We start from the raw sequence: 17,140 nt of genomic DNA, 5'->3' as shown, positions 1-17,140 counted from the left end.
CTGGCCAGCTGACCCCAGGGATCCACCTGTCTCTGTCTCTGTTATGATGAGATTACTAGCATGTACCACTATGCTCAGCTTTTTGTTGTTTATTTTTTTCAAACATGGTCTTCCTTTAGTGTTCTGAAACTTAATCTTAGACCAGGCTGACCTTGATCTCACCGAGATCCATCTGCCTCTGCCTATTCAGTCCTGGGACTAAATGAATGTGTCACCACACTTGGCCATGCTCAGCTTTTTACGTAGGTGCTGCGGATTGAACTCAGGACCTCCTGCTTGTGTGGCAAGCACTTTACTGTGTAATCTTCCCAGCACCAACAAAAAATTTTAATCATGGCTTTCCTTTTTCTCAGTACAGGCATGTAATGGTACTGCTTGTCTATTTTTTGCATTGCTAGAGATGGGACCCAGGACTTTGTAAATGCCAGGCAAGTGCTCTGCCAAGGAGGTGTATCCCCAAACTTATGGCACTACTCTTACAGTTATCAGAGATTAAACAAATGAAGAAGCACTTGAAGCCTCATAAGCTGAGTAGACAAAGTAAATGAAAAGAAGTATGAGCATTAAGCTAACATGACAAAAAGTAAGCGAGAGAGAAAAAAAAAGAGTTAAGGTAATTTAAATAAATATCAGAGTGCATTAAGTGGAATTAAATACAAAGTGAAACAAGATTAGAGAGACTCCTTTGCCCCTAATGGGCCAGACAGAGGTAAAACAAGGAACAGAGAAAGATGTGTGAGGCGAGTAGAGACCTTACTCGGTCAGATGTGGCAAGAGACAGATAAGGACTTAGGATGAGTGACAGCAGTCTGAGATATTTCACCTTCACCCTCTCTAGGTCCCCACCCAAATACGGGCATTTAATCTTAAATCTTACCTGGATTTGATTTGCAGAACTGTAGTTATTTCTTGTTGGGATGCCTGTGCTTGGTATAAAAGCTTAATAATATAGTTAAAGTGTTCTGGATCAAGCATCATCCCAGCTTCAACAAACTGCAGAAGAAGAAAAAAAATGTAGTTATTCTTATACAAATGTGAAAGAATTAAGAAGCCAATGTGTGAGAAATGACTTGAGACACAGATGGAGGAGTAAAACATGGGAGAGGTAGAAATGAAATGAAGCTCATTGCATTACAGATACTAGTTACTGAGTACTAGAAACTCATTAGTATTTTCTGTGGCTGTGATAAAACATTTTGACTAAGGCAACTTACAGAAGGAAGAGCTTACTTGGCTTACAGTTCCAGACGGATAAAAATCCATCATGGTGGCTGGGGAGGCACAGGGGCAGGAGGTGGTTGGAGCAGAAAGCTGAGTGCTCACCTTAGAGCAGGCACAGGAAGCAGAGTGAAACTGGTAATCTGGCAAGGCTTATGAACTCTCAAAGTCCACCCCCAGTGATGTGCTTCCTCCAGAATGGCCATACCTCCTAAAGGTTCCATGACTCTCTCCAAACAACACCAAGAACTGGGGACCAAGTGTCTAAATACTTAGAGCCTATGGAGGACACTCATTAAAAAATTTGAAGCATAACTTCTTCAACTGTTTGAGGATGACTTTAAGAATTTAAAGTAGCTAAAAGTGGTGGCACTTAGGAGGTAGATGCAGGCAGATCTCTGAGTTGGAGGCCAGCCTGGTCCAGGCCTGTCAGGGCTATATAGTGAGAGACCCTGTCTCAAAACCAAAACCAGAACCAAAATTAAAGAAAAAATGAAAACAATAATTTCAACTATAAAAATTGAGTTTTCTTCCTGTTCTTCAAGTTATCTCAATCACTCTTATCTGGCAGTCTGTCTCATTATAGCACTGGTATTGATTATAAACCTCATATTGATTATAAATTCCTGAGAAGTTTGTTCTGAGCCTTACCTAGGGCCATGGCCAGAAGAATTGGTCATTACATAATAAATTAACAACTTATGTGACTTAGTGCCCACATACAGTGAATTATTTGATTTCAAAACTTAATTTATAGAAATTTTCTCCCCAATTCACACATGCCTCAATTCCTGTTCTTTTTTCTTTTCTTTCCTGTCCCTCAGCTCTAATCAAGAGAGCTAGTGGAAGTATCTGGGTGCTTCTGGTATAAGAATGGGTAAATGGGAGGCAGGTCTTCTACAGCTGTTGTCCTGGGAGGGTGGGAAGGCTCAAGGTTGTGGACTGACAGTCTCACAGTGGCCTCTGTTGCAGGTCCTTCCAGTGCTACCCTAGGGGCAGACAGATGGGTGAGACCGACTCAGCTCAAAGTATAAAGGTCCTAAAACTCTGCCACGGCTATGTTTTGGTTTTCAGAAAATGTGTCCTGTTTAAAAATTATTAAACATCAGGATGTTTGCATTTTTAATTAATTAATTAATTAATTAATTCTAAGTATGTGTTGTGTTGTATAAGATGTGTGTGTGATTGGAGGCACACGTGTTATGGCTCATGTGTGGAGATCAGAGAAAAACTTTTGGGAGCTGGATCTTACCTTCCACTTTGTTTGAGACAGGGTCTTTTCTGTTTTTTACGTACCCCAGGCTAGCTGTCCCATTGGCTTCTGGGAGGTTCTCCTGTCTTTGCCTTCCATCTTTCCTTAGAAATGATAGGATCACAGATGTGTGCACTGTATCTGGTATTTTAAGGTGAGTTCTTGGGATCCAAACTTAGGTTCTCATTCTTGCGTGGCAATCACTTTTTCCCACTGAGCCATCTCCTTGGCCTCCCTCAAAGTGTTTTGAATGAGATCAAAACAGCAGGAGAGGAAGCTGGCTCTTCCACTTGTTCAATAAAACTTAAAACTGACATATGAGATGGAATTTCTTTTAGTGAAGGATAATTGTAAAAAAAATCACTGAGTCTTTTGATTCTTAGAAAAATTGACTTAAATTTGGTGGCACCTTTTTTTGTTTGTTTTATTTTGGAGACAGTGTCTCCCCATAGCCCCAGTTGGCCCAGAACTCACTATGTAGATGAGGCTGGCCTCAATCTCACAGAGAACCACCTGCCTCTGCCTCTGGAGTGCTGGGACTAAAGGCATGTGATACCATACCTGGCTTAGGTGAAACCTTTTAAGGGTCCTAGAAACTCCACTCTAAGCCATAAGATTAAACAAACTGGAAACAGTTTTGGTGAAAAACTTTGTAAAATAACTGGTTCATGCCCATTATAAATGCCAATCCTTTTTAATTTTTTTAATATTTTAGTTTTATCATCTTTATTTTATGTGTATGAGTGTATTGCCTGCATGTGTGTAGTAAGTGCATCATGTTGTGTAATGCCCATGGAGGTAAGAAGGTGGCTTTGGATCCCCTGGAATTGGAGTTATAGACTGTTGTTAGCTGCCAAGTTGGTGCTAGGAATCAAACTTGGGTCTTCTGCAAGACCAGCTGGTGCTCTTAACCACTGAGCCATTGCTCCAGCCCCAGAAATGCTAATCCTTGAATTGTTTCCATTAGCTCCTCTGGATGAAAAGCACAGTCAATTTTATTTTAAAAAAGGAAAAAACAAAAACAAAAACAAAAAACAAAACTCCTTTCCTAAACCTACTGAACATGAAATAGCTTTCTGAACAGTATAACGTGATAGAGAAAGAACCATAAGGGCTTACTGTTCTGCTCTGTAACAGCCCTGTTGGCCACTGCATTCCCTGCCCTGCTATGATTTTTGATCAAATGGACAGGGCCAAACACAAAATAGGCCTGTGAAAGAACCAATTAGCTACCTGGTTACTGATGCCCTTAAAACTTACCCTTTAACACTGCTAAAACCAGAGTAAATATAATTATTTCTTGACAAACTAGGTAACAATCTTTTTTTAAAAATTATTTAATAACCACATGATTAGAAGAAGCATTTCATTACAGCATTAACGTATTCAATAACAATTTCCAGAGCAAAGATGCATCTCTTTCAAAAGTGGCTGTAAATTTTTAGGTTCCCAGTTGAATTAATACAGTTATACAATACTGAACTCAGTATAAACCCCATAAGACATAAAATTGAATGAGGTTTTAACCTTTAAAAGAAGACCTGCATTTCATTTTAAAATACAGTTTCATACAGAAAAACTCATTTTTAATGCTACTAACATTTAGAAGTCTGCACGTGTCTCTAATCCCTATGCATCTGATTATTAATAGTCAATTATAAACTTGATAAAAGAATTCGGTGAATTTAAAGAACACACAAAGAAATCAAAGAACTGGAAGAAGGAAGTGAACACTCAATAAGCCAATTAGAAATGACAAGAAAAACCGTCACTAATGGAATGAATAAAATTGAAAAAATTTCGAGACTGGATGATAAAGTTGATGAACTGGTCTGATAAAGCAAAGATTATGAAAAATTTAAGAAAACACAAGAATGGAATATTCAGGAATTATGTGACATCATAAAAAGACCAAACTTAGGAATCATAGGCATATAGGAAGGAGAAGAATCTCAAGATAATGGTATGGACCAGATCTTCAACAGAATTGTAGAAGAAAATTTCCTAAAATTAAGAAAGACATGCCCATACAAATACAAGACACACATAGAACACCAAATAGACAGGACCAGAAAAGAAACTCTCCACAGCACATCATAGTGAAAACACTAAACGTACAGAACAAAGAGACAATACTGAAAGCTGCAAAAGAGAAACAAGTCACATATAAAGGAAAACCCATCAGGATTACAGCTGACTTTTCAGTGCAAACTATAAAAGCCAGAAGAGCCTAGACCAAAGTATTCCCAGTTTTAAATGACCACAGATGCCAGCTCAGATTATTATACCCAACCAAAATGTCTATTATAGTCGAAGGGGAAAGAAAAATCTTCCATGACATAAATAGGCTGAAAGAATTCATGTCCACAAAACCAGCCCTTCAGAGAGTTCTTGAAGCAACACAAAGAGCTGAAGAAGGGAATGACTATACCCAAGGGAAGAAATTCAATGAAGGTATAAGTATGGAAAAGCACAGCTATATCAAGAATGAGAACAGAAATAAAAATGACAGGATTCAATACACACCTTTCATTAATAACTTTAAATATCAATGGACTGAACTCCCCAGTCAAAAAACACAGACCAGGTGACTGGATTAAGAAACAAAACCTATCTTTTTGTTGTCTGCGAGAAACCTCACTTTCAAGGACAGGTGCTACCTTAAAGTGAAGGGATGGAAAAAAATATACCAAGCGAATGGTACTAAGAAAAAAGCAGGTTTGCAATTCTAATATCTGACAAAATAGACTTTAAACTAAAACTAATCAGAAGAGACAAAGAGAGCCACTTCATTTTGATCAAAGGAACAATGAATCAAGAAGATATTACAATCACGAACATATATTCACCAAACTCTGGTGCACCCAACTTCATAAAAACACTATTACAGGACTTTAAGATCCAGATTAATCCCAACTCATTAATATTAGGGGACTTCAATACCCCACTGTCTCCATTAGTTAGGTCAACAGGACAGAGAGTTAACAGAGAGACATCTGAATTAAACAATACCATACATCAAATGGACCTAACAGACATCTACAGGTTAACAATCATTTTTAAGTATAAAATAAACTTTGAATTTGTTTTCTCTATGGTAGTAGGTTGATGAAATAGGGTATGTCACGTTGCTAGAATCAGGGGAAAGACATCTTCTATGAAGATAGTATGGTTTTGTCATCCCTGATTTCTGAAATATTCTCAACAAGGATGCTTATATTGGCCTCAAACACTTTTAGAAATAACAACTTCAAACTGATTGTAAAACCAACAACCATTTGCAGAATACCCCTTAAAACCCCCAAATCACTGTCTTTGTTAGACCCTCTCTGTGGAGGGCAATTTGCTTTGGACAGTAATCAGCATGTGTTTTGCAGAGAGTCATAATCACAGTTTATGGGATTCTTATTAAGGTCTCTATAGTGCTATAGTTGATAAACAACTTTTTTGGAGAGGGCTTCATGTATCCCAGGCTGGCCTCAAACTTACCATGTAGTTGAGAATGACCTTGAATTTCTGACTCCTCTGCTTCCACCTTTGGAATGCTAGGGTTACAGGCATGTGCCATTATAGCCATTTTTTGTGTAGTACTGGAGAGTGAACACAGAGCCTCATACATGCTAGGCAAGCACATTACCAATTGAGCTATAGTTCGAACCCTGGTAACTTCTGATTCAGAAAATTCCCAGGCAAATAGTTCTGTCAAGTTTTTTGAAAGACTTATCTTTTTTATTAATGTGTATGTGTGTATGTCTATAAGTGAATGTTCATATGTATGGGTGCCTGAGAAGAGGGTGTCAGATCCCTTGGAGCTGGAGTAACAGATGGTTGTGACCCATCTCACCTGTCATGAGTGCTGGGAATCAAATGTGCGTCCTCTCCAAGAGTGCAGAACCATCTATTCAGGCCCATCTGTCAAGTTTTATCATGTAGAACTATAGATAGTCACTCAAATGTCTGTTAATCTGCAGGAGTGGTTACAGTGTTGTTTAAAAACACAAATGGTGGCTTTCCTACTACTAGGCCTATTCTGAAGTAGATGGTTGGAATGAATCATCAGTATTAGGAATTATTCAACAAAAGATAAAACTTGGGGGCTTGGAGTTATTACTCAGTAGGTAAAGTGCTAAGGACCTGAGTTTGGATATTTAGCATTCATGAAAAAAACTGGGCACAGCAGTGAATGCTTGTGCTAGGGATTCAGAGACAAGACAATCCCTAGGGCTTTCTGACCAGGTAGCCTATCCTAAAGAGAGACCTTGTCTCAAAAATAGGGTAGAGAGTCAATGAGTAAGACAGACCTGATATTGACCTCTGGTTTCCATACACATACACACACACACAAACATGTATACACACATTAAAAGTGTATTTTTTGGATAGCATTAAAAAATTCTTATTTTTCATTTTGTTTAGTGCCAAATTTAAAACCAATTTCTAGCTAATTTATTGTAGTCATAACTTTCTATTTATATATTGATTTGCTTTTGTTGTGACCTGAAATGTTTTAGAAAAAAGCATTTTTTTTGTTTTTCGTTTTTGGTCTTTTTGAGACAGGGTCTCCCTGTAGCCCCAGCTGACCTGGGGAAACCAGGCTGGCCTTGAACTCACAGAGATCTGCCTGCCTCTGCCTCCCGAGTGCTGGGATTAAAGGCATGTGCCACCATGCCCAGCTTAGAAAAAAAGCAATTTTTAGGAGTAGAGATGAAGATAGTCTGTAATCAGAAAGCAGTTACTCAAGTGCTTAGAAGTATTTTTTTGTTTGGTCTTTTTGAGACAGGGTCTCCCTGTAGCCCCAGCTGGCTTGGAACTCACTATGTAGACCAGGCTGGCCTTGAACTCACAGAGATCTGCCTGCCTCTGCCTCCCAAGTGCTGAGACCACAGGCATGCACCACCATGCCCGACTTGAAAGTATTCTTTTTTTAAAATTATTTAAATTTTATGTTTATGAGTGTATTGCCTGTATGTATGTGAGTGCACCTGTGTCATGCAATGCCACGGAGGTCAGAAGAGGGCTATGGATTCCCCTGGAACTGGAGTTAAGGATGGTTCGTAGCCACCATATGGGTGCTGGGAATCGAACCCGGCTCCTCTGCAAGAGCAGTCAGTGCTCTTAACTGCTGAGCCATCTCTCTAGCCCCGGAAGTATTCTTTTAAGGGAAAGGTGTACAAGTCCCTGGAGTATGCTTCTGAATTATTTCAGGAGAAAAAAGAATATTTGTGAAGATATAATTCTTTGGTATGTAGAACATGATTGAAAGACAGATCAAAGATTATGTGGAAACAGTCTGTTTTTTGTTATCCCCTATTAGAGAGTAAGAGATAAAAACCATACCTTGGAAAAGATCTCAATTAAAGCAGGCACAGCATTCCTTAATTTCATAGCTGCCACATGTTCAAATATTTTTAGTAGTATTTTCAGAGCAGGCTAGATAAAACAAAAAATTACATGCATTTTCATGTTTTCTTTCAGTATACCTTAAGTTTCTCAAATTTGTTCATGCTGAAAAACATGTTCTCTAGGCAGTATCTGACAAATGCAGAAATTTAACTGCTACCTTCGAACAAATATAATGAAGAATTAACATATTTAATATGTATATTTTCAGGTTACTTACCAGCATCTTAACCTTTAAGCTGAGATTTACCACCTGAAATACCTCTTTAAGTAAACAATGCTTGAGTAAGGATATAAGAAGGTCATTTAGCACTTGTAGATCAAAGTGTATCCCTGGGGGAAACTTTCTGTAGTATTCCATAAACATGTTTGCTGAAAGTGAAAAAAAAAAGTCATTTATTGCTTTTAAGATAGCCATATTGCCTAAATTAGATGAATTTTCTGTAGATATTGAATAAATTCATTTTCTTGAAAGTTACCAGAAATGTCTGAAACATTTGATGACAATGAAAGCAAAAAATCAAAATGATGATAACATCAGAAGTCAAACAAGTGTGGTCAACATTAGATTGGGTGTTAACTCGTGTACTACCCACAAAAAAGTAAAAACTCTCACTCTTAACATGAGCTCCTTAGAGGCACACTTCCAGGAGATCTGAAGCTTGCACATGACCTGGATATGCACAGGAAATTCTAAAGTGGTGATAGGTGGAGACTATTTTGATTCACACTACTTACTGCTTTAACTTCACCAACATATTGACCCTAAGAATGTTTTTTATTTTAGTTTATTATTACAGAATTGGAAATGTCCAATTTCCTTTAAGAAAATAAAGAAAATAGTTTATGTCCATCCAATTCCTTCATCTATTTTCTACACAACTCTTTTTTCTTTGGTCTTTTTGAGACAGGGTCTCCCTGTAGCCCCAGCTGTCCTGGAACTTACTATGTAGACCAGGCTGGCCTTGAACTCACAGAGATACACCTGCCTCTGCCTCCCGAGTGCTGGGATTAAAGGCGTGTGCCACCACACCCGGCCTCTACACAACTCTTAGGTTTCCAATTTTTCTACATTAATTTTACTAAAATTTACTAAAATCAATTCACCTATCATTTTTTCCCATTCCCAAATTTCCTAGTTCAAAATCTGTACATCTTGGTTAAAACTACCTTAGCAAAAACTGCTTTGGGTTTTAGTTTTGTGTTATTTCCACCACAAATACTTATTATTTGGATTACCTAATATTGCTTGGAAAAGTTGCACATAATGATAAAGATCAGCAGAACTGAATAATTAATGTTAAAATTACAATAATTTTTATAAGCTTAATATTATATTGTAACAATGGTTAACTTTCGTATAAAGCTGTTTTACATACTACACTTGTTTTCTCTGGGTACAAAGGGATAAGTGTTTTTTAAAAAAATTTTATTACATTTATTTTGTGTGTATGTATATATGTGCATATATACCACCCCTTTTATTTATTTACTTTTATTTTATGTGTATGAATGAATTGTTTTACCTGCATGTAAGTGTACTATGTGTGAAAACCTGCAGAGGCCAGAAGAAAGCAGCGGATCCCTGGAACTGGATATATAGACAGTTGTTAGCTGCCATGTGGGTACTGGGAACTGAACCTGGATCCTCTGGAAGAGCAGTAAATGCTCTTAACTGTTGAACCAGCACCCCTCTTTTTTTGTTTTTTGGGACAAGTTTTACTCTGTAGCCCAGGGTGGGCTAGAACTCACAGCAATCCTCCTGTTTCAGCTTCCTGAGTGTTGGGGTTGCACTGTCAAGCCCAGCTATAGATAAATTCTTGCAGCCATTCTGTTTTATATTTACAAAGTTGCCTGTGTAAAAGAAAACTGGTAACATGTATCTACTACTGTATAATTCATTAATAAAGCTGGGACTGCTGATGCTTAAAAAGAGTAGTTGGGGAGAATTGGTTAGTGTATGTAAATCATCCGCTAACAATATAACCTTCTTCTGTAATTAAGTTATTTGAAATGTTAATATAATTCCTTTCAAGATAATCCTCCTGGGGCAAAATGGGATGGCTCAGTGGCTAAAGAGACTTGCTGCCAAGCCTGAAGACCTGAGTTTGATCCCTGGGATCCATGTCTTACAAGGAGATAACTGACTCCCTACAAGTTGTCCTCTGGCCTCCACATGTGCACTGTGGCTCCTGAATGCTCGTGTGTATGTACACACACACACACACACACACACACACACACACACACACACACAGAGTTTTTTTAAAAAAAAGTAATAAAAAAAATTCTTCTTTGGGTTTAGTGGGAAAGATTTGGAAGTGTAGCAGCTTTTGATAGGTTGTGATGCTACTTGACTGATGACCTGATGGATTAGGTGCTGCTTCTACTCCTTTCTTTGATTAGGATGGCATGAGTCTGGTTTACCAGTGACCACTGGATTTCCCTTTCTCTATCTGGTTCTAATTCTCACAGGAAGAAGCACTACATCTTTTTCTTTTTTTTTTTGGTCTTTTTCTTTTTGAGACATGGTCTCCCTGTAGCCCCAGCTGGCCTGGAACTCACTATGTAGGCCAGGCTGGCCTGGAACTCACAGACATCTGCCTGCCTCTGCCTCCCGAGTGCTGGGATTAAAGGTGTGCGCCACCACGCCTGGCTTTTAAACAGCTGACAAGAGCTGACTCTTGTCAGTATTATGAAGTAGAATATGCTTTATTATCAATAATAAATCTAAAATATTCTAACAGCCTTTTCAGTTCAAATTTATGTGATCACATTTGTATCTTTTGACTACTCCTTTGATTATTTTAAATCAGAGAAATTGCCATCTTTCAAAAAACAGGATCAAAAATCTTAATTTTTCTTCTAACTTGCTATTATATTTATTTATTTTGGTTTACAATAAATAGTAGTTATTTTTTGCTTGTTTGTTTGAGACAGGGTCTTCCTGTAGCCCTAGCTGACCTGTAACTTGCTATGTAGACCAGATTGGTCAAACTCAAAGGTATCTGTCTATGCTTCCCAAGTGCTGGGCTCAAAGGTGTGTGCCACCATGCCCAGCAAGAGTAGTCATTTTTAAAAGAGCTGTTTTTAGGCATAAAACTGGGAAAAATTTTACATGAAAATTCAAATATAAAAGATACAAAAGAGCTATGAACATACAGAAAGAACTTCGAGCAGGGATTTAAACAGATGCTTGTATGTCAAGGTTTATAACAACTTTAATTGCATAGTCAAAGGTAGAAACAATTCAAGTTTCCAATGGGTACATGGACAAATGTGGGACACACATATACTGAAACACTATTCAGCCTAAAAAGGGAGGAAATTCTGACATATGCCATAGCATAGGTGAACTTTAAAGACATTATAAGTAAAACAAGCCAGTCATAAAAGGACAAATACTGCGTGACTTCACTTACATGAAGTACTTAGAATAAGCAAATTCACAGAGACAGAGCAGGTAATCAGGGCATCAGGGGTTAGTGATGGAGGCAGTGGGGGTGTTACTAGTTAATGAGTGGAATTCATTTGGAATGATGAAATGTTCTGGAAATGAATAGTGCTAATGGTTAGACAACACAGAATATACTTAATATCAGTAAGTAATATACTTAAAATTCTTTAAAATTGCATGTTGTGTATATTTTATAAGACTGAAACGGGGGGCTGAAGAGATGGCTCAGCGGTTAAGAGCACTGACTGCTCTTGTAGAGGACCCTGGTTCGATTCCCAGCACCCACATGGAGGCTACGAACCGTCCTTAACCCTAGTTCCAGGGGAATCTGAAGCCCTCTTCTGACCTCCGCTGGATTGCACAACACAGGTGCACTCACATACATGCAGGCAATACACTCATACACATAAAATAAAAATAATAAATAAAATATATTAAAAAAGACTGAAATGTTCCAGAGGCTAAAGAGAATAACATGAATATCTGATCCTGAACTAGATCCTAGATGGGAAGAAAACACTGTAAAGGACATTAATGTCTCACCTCACAAAATCTGAACATTAGTCAAAACTATCATACCAATGTTAAGTTGACTGACATGGAAGATGTAGAAATGGGAGGCTGGAGATTTGGTTCAGTGGATAAGAACACTGACTGCTCTTGTAGAGGACTGGGGTTCAATTCCTAGAACCCACATGGCAGCTAATGACCATTCATAACTCTAGTTCCAGGGCACTGATGCATGACCTCTGCAAGCATTGCACAACATAGGTATATATAAGCAGGCAAAACACTCATACACATAAAATAAAAATAAATAAAAAATTAAATAAATATGTAATTTAAAAAAAGAAAAAATGAGGCTGGGCATGGTAATACACGCTTTTAATCCATCCCAGTACTCAGGAGGCAGAGGCAGGCAGATCTCTGTGAGATAAAGGACTACACAGAGTTCTAGGTCAGCTGGTGCTACAGGGAGACCCTGTCTCAAACTAAATAAAAGAAAACCAAAACCAAAAACACCCAAAACCAAAACCAAAACCAACCAAACAAACAAAAAAGGAAAATGCAATAGCAGAGTCACACAATCATTTGTTTATTATTTTAAAAAGATTTATTTTTACTTTATGAATATGAATGTTTGCCTGCATATAAGAAGCGTACCACATGCATGCCTGGTATCCACAGAATTCGCATATGCCGTCTCCCAAATAAGTAAGATGTAATTTAAAAGTTTTAAGTTAAATAAGTAAACCCCTTGGAAAGAGTTTTACATGGCAATTCAAATATAAAACAGAAAGACATACAGTTAAATGGGGAGTCCTGCTTCTCAGTTATTCCTTTGTGTGCCAACCTTACATGGGTAGCATTTATTTTTCTTTCTAGGTTGCTACCTGTTTATCCTAACATTATTCATTCTACAAATCTTTTCAAATCCTTTCTTTATCTATATTGCCAGGTCTATTTTGAGGTATGCATTCTAGTCCACCGATCTTAGTTACTATTTTTATTTATTTTTATTTTTAATTTTTTTGGTCTTTTTGAGACAGGGTCTCCTTGTAGCCTCAGCTGTCCTGGAACTCACTATGTGGACCAGGCTGGCCTTGAACTCACAGAGATCCACCTGCCTCTGCCTCCCGAGTGCTGGGATTAAAGGCATGCGCCACCATGCCCAGCTCAGTTACTATTTTTATACCAAACAAGTTCTACAGTTTTCTTGACATCTACATTTATTCTTTGCTCTAGGCTCCTATTTTTGTTTTCTGTATTTACTGCTTTAAAAGTAAATTCAGAGCTAGATGTAGTGCTCATACTTCTAATCTGAGCACTTGGGAGGCTGAGGTATAAGGATTGCTGAGAGTAAGGCCAGCCAGGGCCATAAAGTAAGACACTATCTCAAAAACAAAACAAACAAAACAGACAGGCTGGGAATATAGCTCAGTGGTAGACTGTTTGCTTAGCATGCAATAGGCCCTGGTCTCAACCCCCAACACCAGTAAAAAACCTAAAACAACAACAAAAACTCCCAACAACAAACAAAAACAATAAAACAAAACCCCCAAACCTGAACCACTAGTCCCGTTGAATAAGAGACGAGCAGCAGTGATTGTGTAGCTCCTGTATACTGTATTAAAAAAGTTGCTCCACAAGCCTACCATTATTATTTTTTGAGACTTATTATTTTTATTTTTATGTGTGTATGTGCACCACACACACACACACACACACACACACACACACACACACACACACACACACAAACTAAATTCAGATATGTTCCTCTGTGTCCAGCTAGATCCTGGCACAGCTTTATAGTCTGGGGAGTTCTGCCTCATTCCCATTCAAGTCTCTCTCTTCTTCACATTAAAGGGGTTATTCCTGAAACCCACATTTTACCATGTCTAGCTTCTCCTTGGTGGTCACAGCCCCTCAGGTTGCAAGTAATTTTCCACACACAGTCCTCCTACCTCTGCCTTACCTATTTTTTAATATAGATAAGTTCCCTTGGATGCCTCCTGTTTTTAGCTAAATGAAATTATAAGCTGATGGCTGTGGAGCTGTAGCATTCTGTTATGACCACACCATGTGGCTTTAGTGGCTCTGTCAGGGAGCAAACAATAAATCTTGGTTCTTATCCTTTGGGGCTCATAATCTACTACGTGGAGATGGATGCAAGGGAGGGGAGGGGCTGTGAACTCAGACAAGGACTAATAGAGAAGCAATCTTAGCTGCAAGGACCAAGCTGTGAAAGCTATCCTGCTCTCTGCCATGGGGAATGGGATTTCCAGTTGGAGAGCCCCAGGGCAGACAGCAGAGCCTGGCAGGTTGAGGGACACACACAAGATATGCTAGGCTGTTGCTCTAGCAATGAGAAGAAGTATGAAAAGAAAAGGGCAAAGCTGGAAGACTCAGGTTCTGAAGGTCCTTTCAGACACATCAGCTGATTAGCATTACCCTTTTCTCTCTGACACATGTAAATGAAGTTTCTAAGTTAAGAAAATATTAGAATATAAGGGAGTTACAGTGTTCGCTGGATAATTTTTTTAAAATGTTTTTCAGACAGGGTCTCCCTATAGCCCCAGCTGGCCTAGAACTCACTATGTAGACCAGGCTGGCCTTGAACTCACAGAGATCTGCCTGCTTCTGCCTCCCAAGTGCTAGGATTAAAGGCATGCACCACCATGCCTGGCTGGATAATTTTTAAATTAACCAAATATCATATTTATTCATCATCATTTCTAAGGATAAGGGAGCCAGTTTTAGGTAATACTCAGTTTTAATAGTTTCAAAATAAATTTTAACTTTTTTAAATTACAAAATTATTATTATTGTATGTGCATGACATGTATGTGGGCATGGACTGTGGAGGTCAGAGGGCAACTTTGTGGAATTGGTTCTCTCCTTCCACCTTTACATGGAATCTGGCACCTTTATCCATTGAGCCATCTTGCCAGCCCAATTTTAACACTCTATGACACAACAGCACATGTGTGAAAACTCAGGAATTTGTAATTATCATTCAGTTATTTCATACCTGCTCGCTGCAGCAAACACAATTCATTGACACTTATGTACTTCTTAAACACATCCATGCAGACCTACAAAAGTCATAAAATATTTATCTTAAAAAATAATTGAGAATTCATACATGCATAAATAAGGTGTTCTGATCAAATCCATGCTCACTCCCTCCCCTCAAACTCTTCCCATATCTCCCCATCACTTTTTTCTTATAATTTCATGTACTCTATGTACTCTTTCTTCTTTTCTTTTAAAATGGGGCTTTTTCCTACTCTAACATTCCCCCCTCTGAAGAGGTAACTCTAAAATCTTTTAAGGAATATTTAATTATCTTTATATATTTTACAAGCTTTACAAAAATTTCAATCCTACCTTTTTACTTATTTCAAAACTTAAAAATGAGCTTACATATTAGTCTAAAGAAGCTGATGTTCACTTGACTCACAGGTTTGAAATGCTACTGGATTGAGCCTCTTGCATCCACCCCCAAGTGCTAAGATTTTGGTGTATGCCATCACCTGAATGGCTGGTCATGAGTGTGATGACAGCAAGAGCTGATAAGGATGGAATACAGCCAGAACTCTCAGACACTGCTGTGAGTATAACTTGAAACCACTACTTCAGAACCTGCTTCATGTATCTACTAAGACTAAACATATGAAGGCCCAGCAATTCCAGTTTTAAGTATGACCTATGAGAACTTTGCACACTTGTTCACCAGGAGACACAAAAGAATACTGATGGTATCATTACTATATTATTAAAATATGGAAATCAACAGTAATATTCACTCAAAGTTAATTTGATAAACTTGTGCAATAGAACATGAACTATTATATGGGCAAGCTGGGCAAGGATGCACCTGTAGTTTGACCTAGATGGGATGAGGCAGGAGGTTTGCTTTGAGCCCAGAGTTTGAGACCAGTTTAGGAAACACAGCAAGAATCTATTACGATTTTTTAAAAATGGCTGGGTGTATTGTGGCACATGCCTTTAAGTTCAGTACTTGGGAGGTAGAGGTAGGCAGATCTCTGAGTTCAATGCTAGTTTGGTCTACACAGTGAATTCTAGGTCAGTCAGGGATATACACATGAAACCCTGTCCCTCCCCCTCCAAAAGGTTATAATAAAAATAAAAATGAAGCCAGATACAAAAGAATACGTATACACATAAATATACCATTTGTATAAAGTATCAAACCACTATACTATCAGAGGACTATGACAACATGAAAATGCATGGCAGATAGGAAGGCAATCTCTACCTTAGGCAGAGTTTTACCTTTTCATCCCCTTGCTCAGGCACATGGACAAACTTGCACTGTGCTCGCTCACAGCCACGCAAAGTATTGAAATGAAATTTGCAGTATCTGTGGGGTATTGTCAACCCTAAGGGTTTCTGGAACATCTAGAAAATCAGGAAAAAAAACCCTTTCCATGTTAATCATGAAACAATCAAGTGAGAAAGCACTGGAGTATTTCAAAGCTTTAAAATAAAGGAAAACCAATGTAGGGTGATTTACCTGTGCCTTTCTTCAATTTCCTATGTAAAATATTCCATCAGGATTACTACTGTTTCGCTTCACACTTTTTGAGTCTTGCTTTTGGATGGGAAATTGGTGTTCCTGGGCCCCTGTCCCACCTGTCTTTAAAGCTCATGAGGGCCTCAGCCTTTCATGCCCTCGCCTCCCCTTCCACAAACACTAATACTACCAGATACGCATCGTACTTTAGATGTATTCATTAGAAACAAAACTCCCCTTAGCTTTTCTGATTAACAAGAAACGATAAAGCTGAAGCTTTACACAATAAAAATTTCCCACAAATGGCTTTAGAGTTCCAGCTTTTTTTCTCATTACAGGGAAGTCCTCCTCCCATTTTCTATTTTAGGGTTCCCCTCTTCTGCAACTGAGGAGTACCTTCTGAGTCACTACTTATGTTTTTTGCCGCTGACTCCTGCCTAACCTCAACTCACAATCTGTCTGTGTGGAACTGTTCAAAAGGGACTGGTCCTTCTGGCTGTATTTCCCTAAGTGTGGGCTATAGTTTACAAGACAACTTTTTCAGGTGGAGCGACTTACCCCCATATTTTTTTCTCTTTTAAATATTTTACAAGTGTCAGGATTCTGCAGCTGTAGGACAGAATGTCTTCCTGGAAATCTGAAATCTAGAAGTGATTTAGAAGAGAGTTACAAGCCAGCATGTTGCTACCAACTCCCTTTCAATAGTGAGAGTTACTCCTGTCTGCTTAGGTCACTCTGGCATGATTTTCTTTTTTCCCCTACAATTTAT

The 17,140-nt window shown here is 38.4% G+C and overlaps 1 protein-coding gene across 1 annotated transcript in view; it reads right to left on the bottom strand.

The window, feature by feature from the left end:
- Positions 1–17,140, bottom strand: part of Topaz1 (testis and ovary specific PAZ domain containing 1) — a 64,064-nt gene that overhangs the window by 18,406 nt on the left and 28,518 nt on the right. The window contains exons 7-12 of the mRNA XM_008849487.3: positions 16,930–17,015; positions 16,131–16,256; positions 14,863–14,926; positions 8,091–8,242; positions 7,808–7,900; positions 878–993 (exon numbers count right to left, since the gene is read on the bottom strand). Of these exons, the coding sequence (XP_008847709.1) occupies positions 878–993; positions 7,808–7,900; positions 8,091–8,242; positions 14,863–14,926; positions 16,131–16,256; positions 16,930–17,015 (637 nt within the window). The remainder of the gene's footprint in view (positions 1–877; positions 994–7,807; positions 7,901–8,090; positions 8,243–14,862; positions 14,927–16,130; positions 16,257–16,929; positions 17,016–17,140) is intronic.

This window comes from Nannospalax galili, unplaced genomic scaffold, assembly GCF_000622305.1.
Source record: "Nannospalax galili isolate Female #2095 unplaced genomic scaffold, S.galili_v1.0 scaffold443, whole genome shotgun sequence".
Classification (NCBI taxonomy): domain Eukaryota; kingdom Metazoa; phylum Chordata; class Mammalia; order Rodentia; family Spalacidae; genus Nannospalax; species Nannospalax galili.
This window is presented reverse-complemented; position numbering and strand designations above follow the sequence as displayed.